This window comes from Otolemur garnettii, unplaced genomic scaffold (assembly GCF_000181295.1).
Source record: "Otolemur garnettii isolate 467f Iridium unplaced genomic scaffold, OtoGar3 scaffold00021, whole genome shotgun sequence".
In the NCBI taxonomy this organism is placed as follows: Eukaryota; Metazoa; Chordata; class Mammalia; order Primates; family Galagidae; genus Otolemur; species Otolemur garnettii.
In genome coordinates this window covers 18056278-18079281 of record NW_003852416.1, presented here as the reverse complement: position 1 = coordinate 18079281, position 23004 = coordinate 18056278, and the positions used below count along the sequence as shown (strand labels likewise).

Sequence of the window (23004 nt, the reverse complement as noted above, 5' to 3'; positions counted from 1 at the left end):
CCCAGGAGTTGGAGGTTGCTGTGAACTGTAATGCCACGGCACTCTGCCCAGGGGGACAGCTTGAGGCTCTGTCTCAAAAAAAAAAAAAAAAAAAAAAGAAGATCAGGTGGCTATAAGATGTTAGCTTCATGTCATGGTTTTCTATTCAGTTCCAGATGTTTGTGTCTCTATTTTTGTGCCAATACCATGCTGTTTTGATCACTATGGCCTTGTAATATAGCTGGAAGTCTGGCAAGGTGATACCCCAGCTTTGTTTTTATTACTAAGAATTGCCTTGACTATGCAGGGTTTCTTCTGGTTCCGTACAAAATAAGGAATTATTTTTTCCAAATCTTGAAAGTATGATAATGGTGTTTTAATGGGGATTGCATTGAATCTATAGATTGCTTTGTGTCAGAGTCTTTAAACATTTTCACAATGTTAATTCTTCCCAGCCATGAGCATGGTATGTTCTTTCACTTGTTAATATCTTCTTTTCTTAGAGTTTCATAATTTCCTTAGTAGAAGTCCTTTACCTCTTTTGTTATGTATATTCCTAGGTATTTCTTTTTTTTTTTGAAGCTACTGTGAAGGGAATTATGTCCTTGATTAGCTTTTCATCTTGGCTGTTATTAGCATATACAAAGCTGCTGACTTGTGGACATTGATTTTATATCCTGAAATATTGCTATATTTTTTGATCACTTCCAGGAATCTTCTGGTTGAGTCTTTGGGATTCTCTAAATATAAGATCATATCATCAGTGAGCCTCAAACTCTTGGGCTCAGATGATTCTCTTATCTCAGCCTCCCAAGTAGCTGAGACTACAGGTGCCTGCTACAATGCCGGACTATTTCTTTAGAGAGGGGGTCTTGCTCTTGCTCAAGGTGATCTTGAACTCCTGAGCTCAGGCAGTTCACCCACCTTGGCCTCCCAGAATGCTGGGATTACAGATGTGAGCCACTGTGCGTGGCCCATTTCCTGAACTTTTTTATCTTCCCAAACTGAAGCTCTTTCTTTACCCATTAAACAATAACTCCCCATTCCTCACTTCCACCAACCCCTAACAATCACCATTCTATTTTTTGTCACCACAAATTTGACTATTCTAGATACCTGTCATATAAGTACTTCACTTAGCATAATGTCTTTTTTTTTAATCAGTCTAACTTAGTCTTTCTGGGTAGCATGCCATGGCGTCATAGCTCACAGCAACCTCAAATTCTTGGGCTCAAGCAATCCTTTTGCCTCAGCCTTCTGAGTAGCTCGGACTATAGACACCTGCCATAACATTGGGCTAGTTTTTATATTTTCAGTAAAGACATGGTCTGGTGATCTACCTGCCTCAGCCTCCCAGAAGTCTGGGATTATAAATGTGAGCCATCACACCCAACCCCATGACCATTTTTTTTTTCCCATGACCATTTTAAAGGGAGTTATTTTAATTTTTATCCTGGAGTTAACAACAGGTGAACAGAAAACAGTAGAAACTATAGAGTGGTGTTCTAATGTAAACTTCCCATTCCCCGTTACCAGTTAGAAGTGGAAATAGAATCCTTTGCTTCTCAAAAATCAGTCCTCCTGCTTTCAGAACCCTTGTCTTTAGTGAATGTATAATGTCCCATCACACAGTGTACCAGAACTTATATAATACCTCTGTTTGCAGAACATTTATTTATTTTTGTAGAGACAGAGTCTTTATTGCCCTCGGTAGAGTGCCGTGGCATCACACAATTCATGGCAATCTCCAACTCCTGGGCTTAGGTGATTCTCTTGCCTCAGCCTCCCAAGTAGCTGGGACCACAGGTACCCACCAGAACGCCCAGCCAGTTTTCTGTTGCAGTTTGGCTGGGGCTGGGTTTGAACCCATCGCCTTCAGTATATGGGGGCGGTACCTACTATTGAATATATTTATGCAAAAAGGCTTTTCCAAATACAAGATTATTCCCTTAGAGTAAATTATCAGAACTGGAAACTACTACTGTAAGTAATAGCTGACCCAAGTACTATTCTAACCAAATGTTAAGCACTGGTAGCTATTAATATCTCGATTTTTATTTTATTTATTTATTTATTTATTTATTTATTTTTGAGACAGTTTCAGGATGTCCCCCTCAGTAGAGTGCTGTGGCATCACAGCTCACAGCAACCTCAAACTCTTAGGCTCAAGCAAATCTCTTGCCTCAGCCTCCCAAGTAGCTAGGAGTACAGGAACCTGCCACAACACTGGGCTATTTTTTGTTACAGTTGTCATCCTTGTTTAGCTGGCCTGGGCTGGGTTCGAACCCGCCACCTTCGGTGTATGTGACTGGCTCCCTAACCTCTGTGTTATAGGTGCCGAACCAATTTTTTCTTTTTTGAGACAGAGTTTCAGTATGTCCCCCTCAGTAGAGTGCTATGGCATCACAGCTCACAGCAACCTCAAACTCTTAGGCTCAAGCGATTCTCTTGCCTCAGCCTCCCAAGGAGCTAGGACCACAGGCACCTGCCACAACATCCAGCTATTTTTTGTTACAATTGTCATCCTTGTTTAGTTGGCTGGGGCTGGGTTTGAACCTGCCACCTTCAGTGTATGTGGCTAGCTCCCTAACCACTGTGCTATAGGTGCCAAGACAATTTTTTTTTTTTTTTTTGAGACAGAGTCTCACTATGTCATCCTCAGTAGAGTTGTGGTGATGTCACAGCTCACAACAACCTCAAACTCTTGGGCTTAAGTGTTTCTCTTGCCTCAGCCTCCCAGGTAGCTAGGACTACAGGTGCCCACCACAACGCCCGGCTACTTTTTTTGTTGTAGTTGTCATTGTTGTTTAGCTAGCCCAGGCCAGGTTCAAACTCGCCAGCTTGGGAATATGTGGCTGGCACCATAATCATTGTGCTACAGGCCTGAGCCACTATTTCTATTTTTAAAGTGGACTTTATTTTTTAGAGTAGTTTTAGATTCTCAGCAAAACTGATCAGAAGTTACACACTGCCTTCTATACACACGTACACATACTCAGTCTCTTTTACTATCAGCATCCTGTACCAGAATGGTACATTTGTTACAGTCAGTGATTCTATAATTGACACAGTGCTATCACCCAAAGTTCATAGTTTTCATTAGAATTCACTCATTATATTCACATTTTACACATGAAAAAACTGAGGCACAGAGACAATAAGTGATTTGCCTAGGGTCATACAGCCAGGAGGGGTGGCAGAGCTAGGATTGGGACTTGGATATGGGAAGCCTGGCTCCAAAGATTGTGGTCCTGCACTACTGACATTTTGGTGGCTCTTGATGCATATTTGGGTCTTTTTTTTTTTTTTTTTTTTGCCGGTGCTAGGTTTGAACCTGCTATCTCTGGCATATGGGGCCGGTGCCCTACCTTTTGAGCCACAGGTGCCTCTTGGTCTTTTTTTAATTTTTCCTAAGAAATGGAATCTTGTTAAATCACTCAGAGTGGTCTTGAACTCCTGTGTTCAAACAATCCTTCCACCTCAGCCTCCCATAGTATCTGTTTAAATGTGGCAACATTTTGCTTTGTGTAGATCAGGTAGTGGCATTTAAGAGCTTCCCCAATTTGCCTGGGGCTAATGGCTTTTCCTGGGATGCAGGGTTTTCAATTCTAAAGCCAGAAACGTTCTGACAGAGCAAGGGCAAGTTGGTTACCCTACTTCAGCAACTCTAGAGTCCTGAGGCTCAGAATTAAGTCTTTTAAAATAATTTAATTGTCATGTCTCTTCGACTCCTTCAAATGGTCCCTCAATCATTCTGTCTTTCGTGACCTTTTGAAGAGTACAGGTCAGTTATTTAATAGAATGTCCTTCAATTTAGATTTGCTTGATGTTTCATCATGATTAGAGTCAGGGTATGTATTTCTTGGTAGCAGTATCATAAGCATTGTACCCTTCACAGTGACCATATCAAAAGGCACTTGATGTTAACTTGTCTAATTACTGTTGATGACATCTAATTACTTTGATTGTTTTGTTAAAGCATTGTATACCAGATTTCTCTTCTATAAATTTACTGCCTTTCCATTGGTAATTAATAAGTATTTTGTGGAAAGGTATTTTGAGGCTTTGCCAATATCTTGTTTCTCATCAGATTTTTTGCCCACTAGTTTTTACATCTATTGATGATTCTTGCCTGAATCAGTTATTATGATGGTTGTCAATGGTGATTTCTTTCTTTCTTTCTTTTTTAGACAAAGTCTCATTTTGTCATCCTTGATAAAGTGCCTTGGCATCATAGCTTGCAGCAACCTCAAACTCTGGGGCTCAAGGAATCCTCTAGCCTCAGTTTTTCATTTTTAGTAGAGACAAGATCTCAGTCTTGCTCAGGCTGCTTTTAAACCTGTGAGCTCCAGCAATCCACCTGCCTTGGCCTCCCAAAATGCTAGGATTGTAGGCATGAGCCATGCGCCTGGCTTTAATGGTGATTTCTAATTCCATTATGCTTCTACATTTATTAATAGAAATTGAGATTTTGCTATAAGGAAGAGCCTTTTTCCTCCACATTTACTAATCTGTTCTTTTATTTGTGTCAGTGTATTAGGTCTGGGGTCCTCAACCCCCAGGCCATGGACCAGTACTGGTCTGTCTGGGCCACACAGCATCACTGCCTAAGCTCCACCTCCTGTTCCACCCTCCCCCTTTGCTCCCTCTACCCCCACCCCACACCCGGTCTGTGGAAAAATTATCTTCCATGAATCAGTCCCTGTTGCTGAAAAGGTTTGGGACCACTGTATTAGGGTACTGCAGAGAAACAGAACCGATAGGTGATATGTATCTATATACATAATATAGATGTAGATATATTTTTAAAAACATTTTTTTTGGTTATTATTATTTTAAGAGACAGAGTCTTGCTTTGTCACCCTTGGTAGAGTGCCGTGGCATCACAGCAACTTCCAGCTCTTGGGCTTAGGTGATTCTCTTGCCTCAGCCTCCCAAGTAGCTGGGACTACAAGCACCTGCCACAATGCCTGGCTATTCTCTTGTTGCAGTTTGGCCAGGGCCAGGTTTGAACCTACCACCCTCAGTATATGGGGCCAGTGCCCTGCTCACTGAGCCACAGGTGCCACCCAGATATATAAAAATATTTATAATAAGAATTAGTTCATGTAGTTATGGAGAGTGTCAAGTCCAAAATCTATAGAGTTAATGTCTTTAGGTCCATTGCAGTTTATGTGGACTCACAGATTATTATTTTATTTTATTTTATTTTCACAGATTTTCATTTTAATTAATAGATTATCATGTGTTAGTATTTTTTAATTTGATGTTCTTTTTTTTTTTTTTACGATAGAGACTCACTATGTGGCCCTCGGTAGAGTGCTGTGGCATCACAGCTCACATTTGCCTGATATGAGCATTTGCCCCAACTCTTGGGCTTAAGTGATTCTCTTGCCTCAGCCTTCCATGTAGCTGGGACTACAGACACCCGCCACAACACCCAGCTATTTTTTGTTGCAGTTGTCATTGTTGTTTAGCTGGCCCAGGCTGGGTTCAAACCTGCCAGCCTCAGTGTATGTGGCTGGCACTGTAACTACTGTGCTCCGGGCGCTGAGCCAGATTATCCTATTTGGATAGTGAGAGCTCTTCAGTTTAGCGTCTCCCTACTTTTGGCATGTTCCCAGCATTCTTTGTGTATTTTCTTATTTTCTAGGACCATGAAAAGTTCCAGGGTCAGATTGTATTTGCCTGGCCCTGGTAACAGCTATTTCTCTAGAGTGCCCTCATTTCTTTTAGTGGAGAATGGTTTTTAGAAACCAAGATTTGGGTGTGCTAGGTATTAACATTGATATTGGGGTGTCACTACTCTCAGTGGCAAGAACTAGGAAATGCACACACACACACACTTCTCTATTTCTGTAGGTGTCTATTAAGTACCACAAGTTCATACTGATACCTATAATTCTAAAACCATACCTATAGGGTTTAGTCTAGCCTGGCATTTTTATATATTTCTCATTCTGATATATATTTACCTATTTTTAGCTTTCCTAACAATGAGAGAAACCTGTCTCCCATTATCCACAATACGTTTATACCAAATAACTAACCCATATGTACTACTGCCAAAAATAAACCTGTTAACCAGAGTTCAATATCTGTTTACTCCTATCTGTCTTTAGCTTGAAGATACATGGTCAACATATTATGTGCAAAAGTTACTTGGGTTACTTTTTCCCCACAACCTCAGGAACAGAATGTAATATCATACTTTTTAACTTTTGCTAATATGATAGATGTGAATGGTTATCTCATTGTTTTAATTTGCATTTAATTTGCAATGCTCTTACTATGAGTGAGGTTGAACATCTTGTCTTTTGCTTAAGGGATTTTATATATGTGTATATATGTATATGTGTATATATATGTCTTTGTATCTATCTTATATCTATTTCTAGTTTGTGAATTTTTTTCTATCGGGTTTTTTTTTCAAATTAAAAAAATGAATAAAATATTTATTGAGCTATAATTCACATATGACACAGTTCACCTATTTTAACTGGCTTAATGGTTTTTAGTATATTTATAGTCACGTAACTATCACCAGAATCTAATTATAGAATTTTTCATGACCCTAAAAAGAAACTCCGTACCCCATTAGCAGTTACTCCCCATCTGCCCCCACTCCTCTAGTACTAGTCAACCACTAATCTCCTGTCTCTGTAGATTTATGTCCAGCCTATTCTGGACATGTGGTATAATTTATATTATATATTATAAATTATGCTATCTATCACATAATATAGTGGAATCATATAATATATGGTCTTTTATGACTGGCTTCCTTCACTTATTGTAAGTGATATAATGCTAACAGTGTTATAGGCATCATTCCTAAACACTGAATCCTCAGAACAACTCTTAAGAAATAGTTACTGTTGTTATTCCCATTTTATAGATGAGGAAACTGAGTCATGGGGAAGCTAAATATCTTGTCTGTGGTCACATAGCAGTAAGAAGATGAGCTTTGGAGTCAGACAGACCTTAAGTCTGAGCTCCATCACTTGCTTGCTTTGTGCCTTATGGAATATTACTTAAAGTCCTTCAATATTTCTCATATATTGGTTAAATGAGGATAACTGTAGCAGAGGCACAGAGTTGTTAGAGAGTTAAATGATGATGACCTGGGAAAAGTGCTTGGTCCAAGGCCTCAAACTTTAATGCTCAGTGAATTTTAATAGTTATTAAAAGGGCTGGGTGTGGTGGCTCACGCCTGTAATACTAGCACTCTGGGAGGCCTAGGCGGGTAGATTGCCTGAGCTCATAGGTTCAAGACCAGTGAGACCCTGTCTAAAAATAGGAGGCCTTGTGGTTGGCACCTGTGGTCCCTGCTACTCAGGAGACTGAAGCAAGAGAATCACTTGAGCCCAGGAGTTTGAGGTTGCTATGAGCTATGGTGCCACAGCAAAGTGAGACTCTGTCTCAGAAAAAAAAAATTTTTTTTTTGAAGTAGAGATAAAGTCTCACTACGTTGTCTAGGCTGATCTCAAACTCCTAGCCTCAAAGCGATCCTCCTACTTCAGTCTCCCAGCGTGCTGGGATATGGGAATGAGCCACTGTGCCTGGGTGAAATTCACCCTTTATTCACAAGGTTGTACAACCATCATCACTATCTAGTTCAAGAACATTTTCATCATCCCCAAAAGAAGTTCCATACCCATTAGCAGTCATTCCCATTCCTTTCTCACCCCAGTTCCTGACAATCACTCATCTACCTCTGTATTACAGATTTATCTATTTTGGACATTTCATTTGAATCATATAAGATACAGTATTTTGTATCTGGCTTCTTTTACTTAACATGTTTTCAAGGTTCATCTGTGATGTGGCATATATCAGTACTTCATTCCTTTTCGTTACCATGTAAGTTTTCATTATATGGGTATAGCATATTTTGTTTACCTATTCCTCAATTGATGGACATTTGGGTTGTTTCTACTTTTTAGCTATTATAAACAATGCTGCTACAGACATTGGTATACAGGTTTTTGTGTGAACATGTTTTCAGTTCTCTTAGGTATATACCTAGGAGTAGAACTACTGAGTTACATGGCTACTCTGTTTAACTTTTTTTTTTTTTTTCTCTTTTTGAGACAGAGTCTCACTCTTTTGTCCCAGCCTAGAGTGCCATGGTGTCAGCTAGCTCACAGTAACCTCACACTCCTGGGTTCAGGTGATCCTCTTGTCTCAGGCTCTCAGTTAGCTAGGATTACAGGTGTCTGCCACAACTCCTTGCTAGTTTTTCTATTTTTAGTAGAGATGGGATGTCGCTGTTGCTCAGGCTGATCTGGAACTCCTGAGTTCAAGCGATCCTCCCACCTTCCTTCTCAGTGCTGGGATTACAGGCATGAGACAATGCACGTGGCCTCTGTTTTAACTTTTTGAGAAATTGCCAAACTGTTTTCCAAAGAATCAACGGTATACAAGTATTTCCATTTCTTTACATCCTCTCCAACATTTGTTATCAGTCTTTTTTTTTTCTTTGTAGCCATAATAGAGGTGTAGAGTAGTATCTCACTGTGGCTTTGATTTGTATTTCCTTAATAATGATAACTAATGGTGTTGAACATGAGATGCCAACATTTAGGTTAGCTCTCTTGACACTCCCAGCTGTATCTTTCCTCCAGAAAGTCTCTCTTGGGTTTCTGTTCATCTCTTGCCTAGAGTTAGCAGTCATTTTAGCCTCTTGCATGCTAATGGATACCTTCTTAGGAAGTTGTTTTTAGGGAGACCTTTGGGCAGCTTCCAATGGTGGGGCAGCTGTATATCTAGGATTCAAGCACGTGTTCGTGTCAGCAGGTTCAGTGTTACTCTTGAGGCTGGCACAGCCATTGTCTAAGCTCACCAAACTCCTAGGACAAAGCCAGCCTCTTTCCTGGACAACCAGTAAGCAGGATCCAGGGGTTCTTGAGTTGGAAACAATCTTGAAAGGCCACTTCATCCATCTTTCTTCAGTAAGACAGTTAGAACCCTTCACTCCCACTCTATCAGACTGAGGAAAATATATTTTTTAATCTCTCTAGAAAGAAATTCTATTGGCCTCACTTGCTCCCAGCCAGTATTTTAGCAGACTTCTGTGTTAGAAATTCTTTGCTTTGACCCAGATCCCACCTTCTGTAGCACATGCCAATTTTCCCTCATGCTTTCCTTTCTTGGAAGATGTGAGCGACAGCTGCTCCCTAAGAGGGGTTTCATTCCCTGGTTAGACAAAACCACTTTGTCTGGAGAAGCCCTCTCATGAGGAAGTCCAGACCAAGCCAGGCCCCTCCAGGAGTCTAAAGACTGTTTGACCTTGTCACTTGGCTATCGCCTGGGCAGCCTGCTTTGAAAAAGAGACTTTCTGACAGGCTTCAGGTTGTGTGCTTACTCTAAGGCTGGGCCATTCCAAATTCATGTTTCAGAGTTTAGAGGTTGAGTCCAGCTAGCCTGTGGGTGGTAATCAAATGCAGGTGGAGACCATCTGGCTGGGCCTGTCCCTCCCACCCAGCCAAGTGAGGGCTGGCTTGCCCACCCCAGATCTGTCCCAGAAAGCACCTTGTGTGCAGACAAATGGTGTAAATGTGTGTGTGCACATGCACACTGACGCGTGTGTGCACACAGCCCTCAGTGAGATGGAGCTGTGTGGATGCGTAGGATCCAGCGATTTCTCTCTCTATTTGAGCCTTCTCCCCATTGTGCATCCCAAGAGGAACATGTTTCTTTTAGTCTGTTTCTCAAGTTTTTGTGGTTAGAAATCATGTATTTTTCTTGGCCCAAGATGAAAGCCCTGGAGTAATGGTCTAATATTTTACAAAGCCGCTTCTAATTGGTGGCTGCTTGAAATCTTCCCTTTGCCCTAGTGACCCATCTCTTTTTAAAGAGTTTTAACTCACATCAATCTTGCATTTCCCTAGGTTTTCACACTCCTCCCAAACCTGCAGCCTCAGGGAGGCAACCCTTCAGCCTCAGTTTGCGTAACTTCTCTCAGCCTCCCTGCACTGAGTTTACCCCATCCAGGGCAACTCATCAAGGAAATAAAATAGCTTATGTGTATCTGTCCTACCATCTTATAGCCTTGCCTCCAGGATTCCAGTATGTTCCCTGAAAATGGATTTTGCTTTCCCAAAGTGGGATTTTACTTTCCCACACTGCTAGATACCCAGGGAAAATGCAAACCACAGATACTTCCTCTAAACATAATTGGGTTTGATCATGGTAGCTTCCTTTTTTTCTTTTTTTTGAGACAGAATCTCACTATGTCACCCTCAGTGAAGTGCTTTGACATCACAGCTCATAGCAACCTCGAACTCTTGGGCTTAAGCAATTCTCTTGCCTCAGCCTCCCAAGTAGATGGGACTACAGGCACCCGCCACAACGCCTGGCTATTTTTTTTGTTGTAGTTGTCATTGTTGTTTAGCAGACTCAGGCTGGGTTTGAACTTGCCAGCCCTGGTGTATGTGGCCAGCGTCCTAACCACTGAGCTACGGGCACCAAACCAATCACAGTAATTTCTATTTTCTTTTTTTTTTTTTTTTAAGACAGAGCCTCAAGCTGTCACCCTGGGTAGAGTGCTGTGGCATCACAGCTCACAGCAGCCTCCAACTCCTGGGCTTAAGCGATTCTCTTGCCTCAGCCTCCCAAGTAGCTGGGACTACAGGCGCCCACCACAATGCCCAGCTATTTTTTGGTTGTAGTTATCATTGTTGTTTGGCAGGCCCGGGCTGGATTCAGACCAACCAGCTCTGGTGTATGTGGCTGGCACCTTAGACACTTGAGCTACAGGCGCTGAGCCAATTGATCGTGATAATTTCTGTCTTTTTTTTTTTGTAGAGACAGAGTCTCACTTTATCACCCTCAGTAGAGTGCCCTGGCGTCACACAGCTCATAGCAACCTCCAACTCCTGGGCTTAGACGATTCTCTTGCCTCAAGAGAATAGCTGGGACTGATAGGCGCCTGCCACAATGCCCAGCTATTTTTTTGTTGCAGTTTGGCTTGGGCTGGGTTTGAACCCACCACTCTCAGTATATGGGGCTGGTGCCCTACCCACTTAGCCATAGGCGCTGCCCCTATCATGGTAATTTCTAAAGATTCCTCTTCATTCCACAGGAGAACTTAGTTTCTCAGAGGTTATTTCCCTTGCAAAGTGCAGAAGGATTGGGTTCACCCAGATGCTCTGATATGAGCTTTTGAGACTTTGGAATCTCTTTTTTGCAGTCTCATGGCCTGGTCTCGTGGGGGTGATAATGATGAAGGAAAGACGCTTCATGAAATGCCAGGGCTGGCCATTGACTGCATCATCAGCCCTTTTCAGCCCTGATCTCCTGTTCTAGGAGCTTGGCTAGTGAAGTTGGTGTCAACTGTCATCCTAGTTTATGGTTTGTGTTTGTATGCTGAGGAGTTTACGTATCAGTAATCATTGTGGTTCATGTTTGTACAAGATATAATTACCAGAAAATAATTATATCATGAGTGTGTTTTAATTTTTAACTCTTCCCCTGCTGGCAAGCCTTGTGTAGCTCTTAGGAAACCCTTCCCTAGATTCTTCCCTACCCTGAGGAGGTGTGGCACCTGCCAGTCAGGTCCTACTCTCTGACCCACATCATTGCCTTCTCTGGCAGAAGTCCATTTCAGGGACTTCCCTGTGGCTTGGGGCTCCTGAGTGTTTCCTACAGACAGGGAGGCAGAGATTCGTGCCTGGTCTCATTGTCATTTTAATGAGTTGTGGCCACAGCCACATAAGCCTCATCTTTCTGGGTCACTGAGGGCTGAGAAGGGAGGGCAAACTGTCCTTTTCTAGGGTTCCAGTGAGCGAAGAGTACACAGTGGGTGCCAGGTTTCAGGATGAGCATGTGCTGATTGAGGAGTATGTGTAGGGTGCTGGGTTTTAGGAAGGTTGTACCTCGTGGGGCAGAGTGGAGGTATTGGTGGAGAAAGGGTTTTCTTCTCCTAGACCACATAGTCTTGTTGGTTGCTCACAGGGTATGTATCCTTAGCAAACAAAGTAGTGCTTACTAACACTTGTGAGAACAAGAAGCATAAACATGGGCTAGGCATGTTAGCTCTCGCTTGTAATCTTAGCACTCTGGGAGGCTGAGGTGGGTGGATTGCTTGAGCTCATGAGTTCAAGACCAACCTGAGCAAGAGCGAGACCCCATCTCTAAAAATACCAGGGTGTTGTGGCAGGTGCCTATAGGCCCAGCTACTTGGGAGGCTGAAGCAAGGAGATTGCCTGAACCCAGGAGTTTGAGGTTGCTATGAGCTGTGATGCCAGGGTTTTCACTCTACCTAGGGTGACAAAGTGAGACTCTGTCTCAAAAACAAAAAAGCATAAATGTGGAAGATTTTCAGCACTGTTACCTCAGTCATACTAGGATGAATATTCTGGAGCCACAAAATTTGGAACTCATAATTCAGAGTGCCAGCAGGGTGATTTGGCCAGGCCAAGGTCATATAAAAATATACCTCTAAGTGGCAGGAAGGCCAGGCAGGAATTCTGGATCCTTACGGGCTTTTGACGTTCTTTCTTTTCCCAGGGCGTACATGCTGAGGCCACAAAAAAGTGGTGGTGGGGGGGGGGTGGATGACTTTAGACTTCAGGGTGGTAATTGAACCTAAAACATTTGCTTTTTATTTCTTTCAGGTTTACAGGAACAGATGGACCTAGTGGTTTTGGCTTTGAGTTGACATTTCGTCTGAAGAGAGAAACAGGGGAGTCTGCCCCACCAACATGGCCAGCAGAGCTAATGCAGGGCTTGGCCAGATATGTGTTTCAGTCAGGTAGGAGCTGACTGGTATGTTTGGTCCTTTTGCCATAAGTGTGGTTAGCTTTATGAACTCTCAAGTATATTTTGATGTCTATGGACTGACCTTTCCTTGGATCCCTATATCCCAGTTGTACCATGAGGTCTTGTTTTGCCTGGTGTTTCTTGGGTAGAAAGCTATCTTGGATGAGCAGAGAGAGACAAAGGCTTCTGGTACAAAGTCCCCACTTCAGGTTCCATATTAGAAGTCAGGAAGATCACTTGAGCCCAGGAATTCAAGGTTACCATGAGCTATGATCATGCCACTGAACTCCAGCCTGGGTGACAGAGCAGGCTTTGAGTTGACATTTTGCTCCTATCCCCCGACAAGAAAAGAAAGAGAAATACTGTGTTTGATTCAGATGATTCACATGCCCTCCAGGGAATTGTCCTTTACTCCTGGTACCCTCTGGAGACTTCTAATATGGAACCTGAAGTGGGATCATTGTACCAGGAGCCTTTGTCTCTTTCTGCTCATCCTGCCTTTGGACCTCCAAGTGAGTGAAATTTAGTGTGTGTCATGGAGGGTTTCTTTTGTATCATCTGAATGTTTCTGTGTGGCTACTTGCTCAGAAACATTCCCCATATGATCTCAGATTTTGTTTCTTTTGTTCTATCAGTAGCCTTCAAATAAAGTCTGAGACACTTTTTCACACCTCTTTTGTTCTTTTTTGTTTGTTTGTTTGTTTGTTTTTGGAGACAGAGTCTCAAGCTGTCACCCTGAGTAGAGTGCCATGGTGTCATCATAGCTCACAGCAACCTCAACCTCTTGGGCTGAATCAGTCTTCTTGCTTCAGTGTTTCTAATTTTAGTAGAGACACGGTCTCACTCTTGCTTAGGCTGGTCTTGAACCTGTGAGCTCAAGCAATCCACCCGCCTCGGCCTCCCAGAGTGCTGGAATTACAGGCATGAACCACCATCCCTGGCATTACCTCTTTTGCTCTTTGACCATCATAACTAAGTGCAGAGCAGCTTCTAGGCCAAGGTCTTTCTAAGTCTGGTCCTTAGACCACCCATATCTGAAGCACCTAGAAAGCTTGTTGTAAACATATATTCCTGGGGCAGCGCCCATGGCTCACTGGTTAGGGTGCTGGCCCCATATACTGAGGGTGGTGGGTTCAAACCCAGCCTCAGCCAACCTGCAACAAAAAAATAGCCGGGTGCCTGTAGTTCCAGCTACTCGGGAGGCTGAGGCAAGAGAATCGCCAAAGCCTGGAGTTGGAAGTGGCTGTGACCTATGACATCACGGCACTCTACTGAGGGCAATAAAGTAAGACTCTGTCTCTAAAAAGAAAGAAAGAAAAATAAAAAAATAAAATAAAATAAACATATGTTCCTGGGCCCCATTGAGGACTCTACTTAGAATCTTTGGGGTCAGTGTTGTGCTTCTGATAAAGACTAAATTTGGAAACTAGATAGAGAGTAAATTTGAAAAACCGTAGATATGGTAGCTTCTCTAGGTGCAATGACTTTTTAAAAAAGCCTTGAGTAGGGGCTGGGTGCAGTGGCTCTCACCTGTAATCCTAGCATTCTGGGAGGCCGAGGTGAGTGGATCACCTGAGCTCACAGGTTGGAGACCACCCTGAGCCACTTTAAAAATTGCCAAGTGTTGTTGCAGGTGCCTGTAGTCCTATCTACTTGGGAGATTGAGGCAAGAGAATTGCTTAAGCCCAAGAGCTTGAGGTTGTTGTGAGCTGTGATGCCATGGCACTCTACCCAGGGGGACAAAGTAAAACTCTGTCTCAAAAAAATTAAATAAATAAACTTTGTTTCATACTTGCCTTACTTTGGGGTGTCTGGTCAGTTTTTGACCAAGAGTACTATAAGAACCGAGGACCCAGGCAACTGCCTGAAACCCTGACATTTTAGGAGACAGGGAGCTCCCCTGAAGCCCAACATTTTAGATTTCCAAGAATTAGCTAGTATCCCTCAACATAGTTAATAAACCTTCCTTTTCTTGCTTAAAAAAAAAAAGAAGATAGGAGACCATACCATGGTTCCCTGAAAATAAGACCTACCCACATTTCGGGGTGGAATGGTAAGGAAGACTAGAATACCTTTTATCTGCCACAGCTCCTTTCTCCGAGCCTTTGGCACTTGCACGAGTATGCATGTGGTAACTGCGGTCGGTCCGTCGCAGGCATCCTATTGTGCATGTGTGAATAGCTAGGGGAAAGGAGTTCACACATCACTACCACCAGCCCCACCAACAAGGTCAGCTCCCCCTTGTCAGGTTCCAGAAGAAGATGACTTAACTGTGTTTGAATAAATGTAGATTATTGTATTATACTTAATAAAAGTAAGACATCCCCGGCGGTGCCTATGGCTCAAAGGAGTAGGGTGCCAGCCCCATATGCTGGAGGTGGCGGGTTCAAACCCAGCCCTGGCCAAAAACTGAAAAAAAAAAAAAAAGACATTCCCTGAAAATAAGCCCTAGTGTGTGTTCTTGAGAAAAAAATAAATATAAGACAGTGTCTTATTTTCAGGGAAACACAGTAGTTATGGGCCTACATTTTGATGAGGATGAGAGCTAACATTTAGTAGTGTGTTCTGTGTGCCTTGCATGATAATAACTGCTCATTTAACCTGCAGACAAGCTCTGTGAGTTAGGCATTGCTATACCAGCTTTACAGTTGTTGAAAGCAAGATAGTAAGAGGGTAAGCAGCGTATTCAAGATCACACATTTAGTAAGTACAAAGATAGGATTTGAACCCAGGTAGTGTAGCTCTTTCTTCCATGCTGCTATATTGCCTATGACTCAGCTGACTTCTGGTCTGCTAGATTTCTCAGGCTGGACAAGGAAACGTATGAGAATCATCCACACAGGTGATGATGATTGCTGCTGGCTTACATGGTGCTCCATGGTGCCTCCCTTAGTATTAGACATACTGCTGATGCTTAAAGTAATGACGTCCTGGAAAATTTGCAAAATAGAAGAGGGAAAATGCCATTTATAATATTACTAAAACTTCTTAAATTCATCCTTTCACCTTTTAACATTTAGTCACAAAAAAACATATATGAAAAGTACGTATACAGGCTCAGCGCCCGTAGCACAGTGGTTACAGCGCCAGCCACATACACCGAGGCTGGTGGGTTTGAACCCGGCCTGGGCTAGCTAAACAACAGTGACAACTGCAACAAAAAATAGCCCAGCACAGTGGCAGGTGCCTGTAGTCCCAGCTACTTGGGAGGCTGAGGTAAGAGAATCACTTGAGCCAAGAGTTTGAGGTTGCTGTGAGCTGTGACGCCACAGCACTGTACCAAGGGCAACATAGTGAGACTCTGTCTCAGCAACAAAAAAAAGAAAAGTATACGTATAATGGTAGAGCTTGATGAGTTTGTACAAACCAAATGCACCCATGAAACTAGCACCCAAATTGAGAAACAGACTACTTCTCCAGAAACCTCCCTTGTATCTCCTTTTAGTTAGTAATCCTGCACTATCCTCTCTTCCAGCAGCAACATCTATATATTTTTTTCCTATTTCACTGCATAGTCAGGTCCTCAACACCATGTGTCTGAACTTGTCGCTAATAGTCTAAGTAGGCCCCCATCTCTACTTCTCTCCCCTGCACTGTCTCCATCCTGCACATGACACGTTGGCAACATGGTCTGGTGATTGAACAGTGTGACCTCTGGACCCAGACCCTCTTATGTTCATATCTCTGCCAGTTACTGCCTCCTTGGGCAATACGTACATCCATTTGCTCATCTATAAAGCAGGGGTAATAGCCAGGCGTTGTGGCGGGCACTTGTAGTCCCAGTTACTCGGGAGGCTGAAGCAAGAGAATTGCCTAAGCTCAGGAGTTGGAGGTTGCTGCTAGCTATGATGCCACAGCACTCTACCAAGGGCGATAAAGTGAGACTCTGTCTCTAAAAAAATAAATAAATAAAATAAATAAAATAAAGCAGGGATAATAGTAACTGTACATAAAGTTATTGAAAGGATGAAATGAGTTAATACCTATAAAACATTTAGGACTTAAGTGTTTTACTTACTGGTACACAGTTGGTACTATAATTGAGTCTTAAAAACTTTGTATGGTTGGACTCAGTGGCTCACTCCTGTAATCCCAGCACTTGGGAGGCAGAGGCAGGTGGATTGCCAGAGCTCATAGGTTTGAGATCAGCCTGAGCTAGAGGGAGACTTCATCTCTAAAAATAACTGGGCATTGTGGCGGGGGCCTGAGGCAAGACAATTGCTTAAGCCCAGGGGGTTGAGATTGCTGTGAGCTATGATGCCATAGCACTCTACCAAGGGCAACACAGTGAGACTGTCTCAAAAAAAAAAAAAAAAAAGTATGGATTGAAAAGCTAAGGTTTCTTCCCCTCCCTCCCTCTCACCCTCTGTCCCTTCCTTCCTTCCTTGCAGCAACAGTAAAGACCACCCCATTTAATAACCCCATTTAACAGCAAACCCCTATTAGGAAATACCTTGCTTTCCTTAAATCAGATACTTACCTCATCTGACATGATAACATTTGGTGTCATCCACTTGCCCACATGCAGAAAATTGGTAATAGTGATACAAAAATAATTACTTTGTTTTGTATATCACATTATACAACCCAAACCACATTGGTTCAGGTGTGCCTCCTTAGTTTTATGTAGTTGATTTATGTAGTTTCTTGTGAAGTCGTTTGCAAATAAAACACTATTCTAAATGCAGTAAAGCCCATGTATTTTAATGAAGCCTTGTGAGTATATCCATCAATAAGGTAAAGAATCTTTTTATAGTGTGAATTATTACCCCTCATTGTAAATGTTTTGTAAGATTGAGTTTAGGCCTAGCAGGCTTTCTCAGAGCAGGGCATACTCAACTGATGCTATAGAGAACCTCCTTGTGACCTCTAGACATTACCATGTATGGTTACACTTAACAAGGTTTACACATGTACATATTACACAGAACACGCATACTTTGTGTTTGATGTATACAGATATTCCTGCATGTGTACATAACATTGTAATTCTGTGTGATAATCTTGCCTTGCTTGTGCCATCTACCTTAAGCCTAGTGACTTTATGTGGAGTACTCTGCCCACCCCTGTGCATGTGAGAACATGCTGAGCAGTATAATCAAGTAAGTGGAAGGTTTAGACCTGCTTTTCCAGATCTAAATAGCATCCACAGTTTTACCATCCAGGCTTAGAAATAGCATCAAGGCAGAGGAGGCAAAGAAAGAGGAGTGATGGGATACAGGGGTGTGCTCAGGCATAGGGATGGCAATGCCCACAGCCAGTTGTGGGGCTGTGCAAGACAGCCTCAGAAACGTGCTCTGTAGAATGACCCAGACAGGCCCTGGGCCTTTGCCCTGACCTCCTGGAGGACAGTTACCCTTTGGTAGGTTTGCTCAGAGGTTAGAAGCTGAGCTGGAGAGAAAAGAAGCAGAAATGACAGCGACTCTTGCAATCCAGTGTGGGGAGGGAGAGTTGACCTGAGTGGAAATGGTGGGAAATGGTGAAATAAAGCCAAGAAAGATAGGGAGAGGCAAAGAAAGATGGGAGACAAGAGATAGGATGGCGTCAAGAGAGGATGGCCTCGGGAGGACTGACGCAGCTGATGGCTGCAGCTAGCACCTGAACCATGGAAAACAGCTTTATTTATACAGTATCTTAACAAGGTTGCATAAATCTTAATACACGGGATAAAGATCATCCTTAAAGAGGAAAAACTGTGTACTTGCTGATAATAAGGAAAGTATGCATGAGCTTTGTGACTTTTGGTAGGTGAAAAGAATGTTAAAAGAGAAGTGGTTGGGGGTTGCTCCCTGAGTGTTTCCCCAGGTTGCGGGGGCCCTGCCGCCCACAATCCCCTCCCCACAAGAGATGTAGGACAGAAGAACATCCAGAGGCAGTGGAGGCTTCCAGATGTGGGAGTGGATAGGTTATGGTTTTATTTTAGTTGGGAATCTTCTTATAACTAGAAAACGGCAGGAACCCAACTCAAACTACGTTAAACAATAACAGACTTTATTGGCTCAGAAAACTGGGAGAACTCAGCCAGGGTTTCTGGTGTGGCTTGATTAATATGTTTAAACTGTGTCCTCAGGGCTATGACTATAGCTGTGACTCTCTGCATATTGGTCTTGCACTACAGACTGACTCTCCCCTTGTGCCAGGAAAAATAAGCACCATCATCCCTAGTTTCAGGTTCTCTCTGTTTATAGACCAGTAGAGGCTTTTTGCTTTCAACATTCCTACATCAGTCACTGGGGAAAGACTCAGATTAGTTCTGCCTGGGCCATGTGACCACCGTGATGGTTGGTGGTGATCCAGGTGAAACACTAGGATTTACATTTAAAGTCCTCTGTGCTCCTGCTTCCAGGCACATGGAGTGAGAGAGAAGTCCTCTAACACAAAGGGCAAACCCCTGATAGAAAATGAATAGTTATGGCTCTTGGTGGGCAAAATCAGTTGCCACCACAAGAGTGTAAGTTACCCCAGTAACTTTGGTGTGCAGTTATACCTGACAGTCAAATCATTAGAGGAAGTATATATGAAGTGGGTAACTTTTGTTCTGTCTTGTTGTATCTGTTGGGATGGTTTTAATAGAGCACCCTGATTAGAATGGCCTAACCATAAGGTACTTATCTTTTTTTTTTGAGACAGAGCCTCAAGCTGTCACCCTAGGTAGAGTGCCATGGCATCATAGCTCACAGCAACCTCCAACTCTTGGGCTCAAGTGAGTCTCCTGCTTCAGCCTCCCAAGTAACTGGGACCACAGGTGCCCTCCACAACGCCCAGCTTTTTTTTTGGTTCCAGCCGTCATTGTTGTTTGGCGGGCCAGGCTGGATTCGCACCTGCCACCATAGGTGTATGTGGCAGGCGCCTTAGCCACTTGAGCCACAGGCGCCAAGCCAGGTACTTATCTTTCACAGGAAGTGATGTGAAGGAGGAGCAGTTCCAGCATTGGTCGTCATCTGTTCAATAATAGTCAAGGAACTGGGTTCTTTTTAATTCTCTGCTTTGTCTACATCAGCACTTTGGCTATTTAAACTGGTTTCTTCATATTGCATTTCCTCATGGCAGAGTTCAGAAACAGTAAGAAAGACATTCTGTCCTGTGCCTCTTTTAAAAAAAATCCATCAAAACCTCTACAGGACTCCCCTCATTACATCTCATTGAAAACTGAAATGAGGCTCAGCGCCTGTAGCTCAAGCGGCTAGGGTGCCAGCCACATACATACACTGGAGCTGGCATTCAAATCCAGCCCAGGCCCGCCAAACAACAATGACAACTGCAACCAAAAAAATGGCTGGGCACTGTGGCGGGTGCCTGTGGTCCCAGCTACTTGGGAGGCTGAGGCAAGAGAATCACTTAAGCCCAAGAGTATGAGGTTGCTGTGAGCTGCAACACCACAGCGCTTTACCCAGGGCGACAGCTTGAGATTGTCTCAAAACAAAACAAAACAAAACTGAAATGACGTGTTGGCTGGAAATGGGTCTAGCTCCCTGAAGGACATGGCCAAGGAAAGGCAGAAAAACAAAATTGGGGTTCTCCTTGCTAAGGAGGGGACTGGCCATCAGGTGGGCAAAAGAGTGTCTGCCACTCCCACCTAGGAAGGTCAGCCTCCTGCCTGGGATCTGAGGAGCCTTGCATATTGGTCAGGACTCTGGGCCAGTACAGAAATATCATGTGGAAAGAGAATGTTCCAAGGGGACAGAATTACTGTCATTTTACCTGGTATGGCAGATTCAGAACTTAGTCTAGCCTCTAGTGTGAATCATATAGAAAGTTCTGCAATAAATATGCATTAGTAACTTCATAAGTAGATGCTTCATTGTCTGTCTTTCCTACTTCTTAGTTTCTCTTTTAATTTTATAATTATATTCCCTTTTAATTTTATGATCAGTTTCTTCTCTCTCCTTAGATTGTCAGTGACTGCTCCCCTACCCCCCATCCTCTGGGTTTCATTAGATAGAAACCATTCTCCAACCCAGCAGAGCTAGATTTCTGAGGGGTGCTTTAGAATTCTGTGGGAGAGGCTGATTGCTCTCAGTTCTGCCATTGGTAGGCCTTAACTACAAATTCCAAGGCAATTTCATATGAGTTTTTAGGAGAAACATGGCCCCCTAACCGTGTAACTGACACAGTGGAAATTCAAGTGCCTTCCCTTGCTGCTATTTAATGGCAACTTCATGATGGGCTGAGTCTGAGTTGCCCCCAAGAAAGACAGGATGGCACTGTCTGAGCAGGGACCTCTCCTGAGCTGTCAGAGGTCATGAATGATTGAACTCTGTGATACTGACAGACTCTAGTGCCAATTGAGATTTAAAATGAAAAAAAAAAAAATCTTCTTTCCTTCCACCTTTATAAAATAAATACTATATTTGCAACTTAGAAATATATGACACAGGGGAAGCACCTGTGGCTCAAAGGAGTAGGGCACCAGCCCCATATACCGGAGGTGGAGGGTTCAAACCCAGCCTCCAGCCCCAAAAAAGAAATATATGACATAGATGATGAAAAGCCTTCATAATTCATTCTCTCACTGAGAAAACTTTGATGTTCCTATTTCCAAGTTTTCTTTTCTAGATAGAATTACCATTACTTTCTATACTTTATTTCAGCTTGCCTTTTTTATGTAATGTCTCTTGGACATCTTTCCATGTTGGTGTGTTCTTTTTAACTCTATACTTTTTTAGTATCTAGATATACTGCACTTTATTTAACCAGTCTTCTATTGTTGGGCATTTGGGTTTTTTCTATTTTTTTCCCTACCACAAAGCTTCAGTGAGCATCCTTGGATATGTATATCTTTGTATTCTTCTCTCTTTTTTTTTTTTTTAAACAGAATCTCACTTGGTCACCATTGATAGAGTGCTGTGACATCTTAGCTCACAGCAACCTCAAATTCTTGGGTTCAAGTAATCCTCTTGCCTCAGCCTCCTGAATAGTGGGACTACAGGCATCCGCCACAACACCTGACTATTTTTTTAGAGACGGGGTCTCTGGCTTAGGCTGGTCTCAAACCCATGAGCTCAGGCAATCCACCCACCTTGGCCTCCCAAGTGCTGGGATTATAGGCATGAGACACTGCATCTGGCTGTCTTTGTATTCTTGCCTAATTATTTTTGTGGGATAAATTCCTGGAAATGGGATCACTAGATTAAGAGAAATGACCATTTTTATAAGTTAATTGCCATTGACATTCCTGAAGGATTTTTTTTTTTTTGAAACAGAGTCTCACTTTGTCACCCTTGGTGGAGTGCTATTGCATCACAGCTCACAGCAACCTCAAACACTTGGGCTGAAGTGATTCTCTTGCCTCAGCCTCCCAAGTAGTGAACTACAGGTGCTTGGCACAGTGCCTGGCTATTTTTAGAGATGGGGGTCTCACTCTTGCTAAGGCTGGTTTCAAGCCTGTGAGCTCAGGCAATCCACCCTCCTCGGCTACCAGAGTGCTAGGATTATAGGTGTGAGCCACCGTGCCTGGCCTCGTGAAGGATTTTTTAAAGTGGGGGGGAATTAGATGAGGGAATATATTATTAAAGTAATATTGTTCTAACCAATAAATGTCCTAATAGTTTTCAACAAACAATAGAATGATTGCTATATAAAAGTATTTCTGGGCGACTCCTGTGGCTCAGTGAGCAGGGCACTGGCCCCATATACTGAGGATGGTGGGTTCATCAGATGGTGGGTTCACCTGCCCTGGCCAAACTGCAACAAAAAAATAGCTGGGCATTGTGGCAGGCACCTATAGTCCCAGCTACTCGGGAGGCCGAGGCAGGAGAATCACCTAAGCCCAAGAGCTGGAGGTTGCTGTGAGCTGTGATGCCATGGCATTCTACCGAGGGTGACAAAGTGAGACTCTGTGTCTAAAAAAAAAGCATTTCTGTATCAAAAAAACAAAGAACTTGACTGAGCCCTTGAGAGTCAGTCCCCTTTCTTAGGTTACTTGGCTTGAGAGATTGGTTAATACATGCTAAATGACATATATTTGGGATTAGGAAAGATCAGTAAGCTCTTATGCAGTGTATGGTACAGTTTAGATCTGCCCAGGAATCCATTCATCATGCTTCTTGTCTTTGAAGTTGGAAGTGCGAAGGGACATGGCCTGCCTGGTGAAGTCAGAGAGACTTTTCCAGATAGCAGGTCAATTTTTAGATACATACATATGGAACCTCAATGATGTGTGGGCTTTTCTTGTGGGCCTCTTTCTACTTCCCCTAAAGTTAATGCATGTAGTTCAGTTTTTTCCAGAGGAGATCTTTTTTTTTTTTTTTTTTTTTTTGA

The 23004-nt window shown here is 42.9% G+C and overlaps 1 protein-coding gene across 2 annotated transcripts in view; it reads left to right on the top strand.

The window, feature by feature from the left end:
* SUFU (SUFU negative regulator of hedgehog signaling) overlaps positions 1-23004 on the top strand; it is a 140940-nt gene that overhangs the window by 36609 nt on the left and 81327 nt on the right. For both annotated transcript variants that reach the window (XM_003787216.3, XM_023511639.1), the window contains exon 3: positions 12600-12736. In XM_003787216.3, the coding sequence (XP_003787264.1) occupies positions 12600-12736 (137 nt within the window). The remainder of the gene's footprint in view (positions 1-12599; positions 12737-23004) is intronic.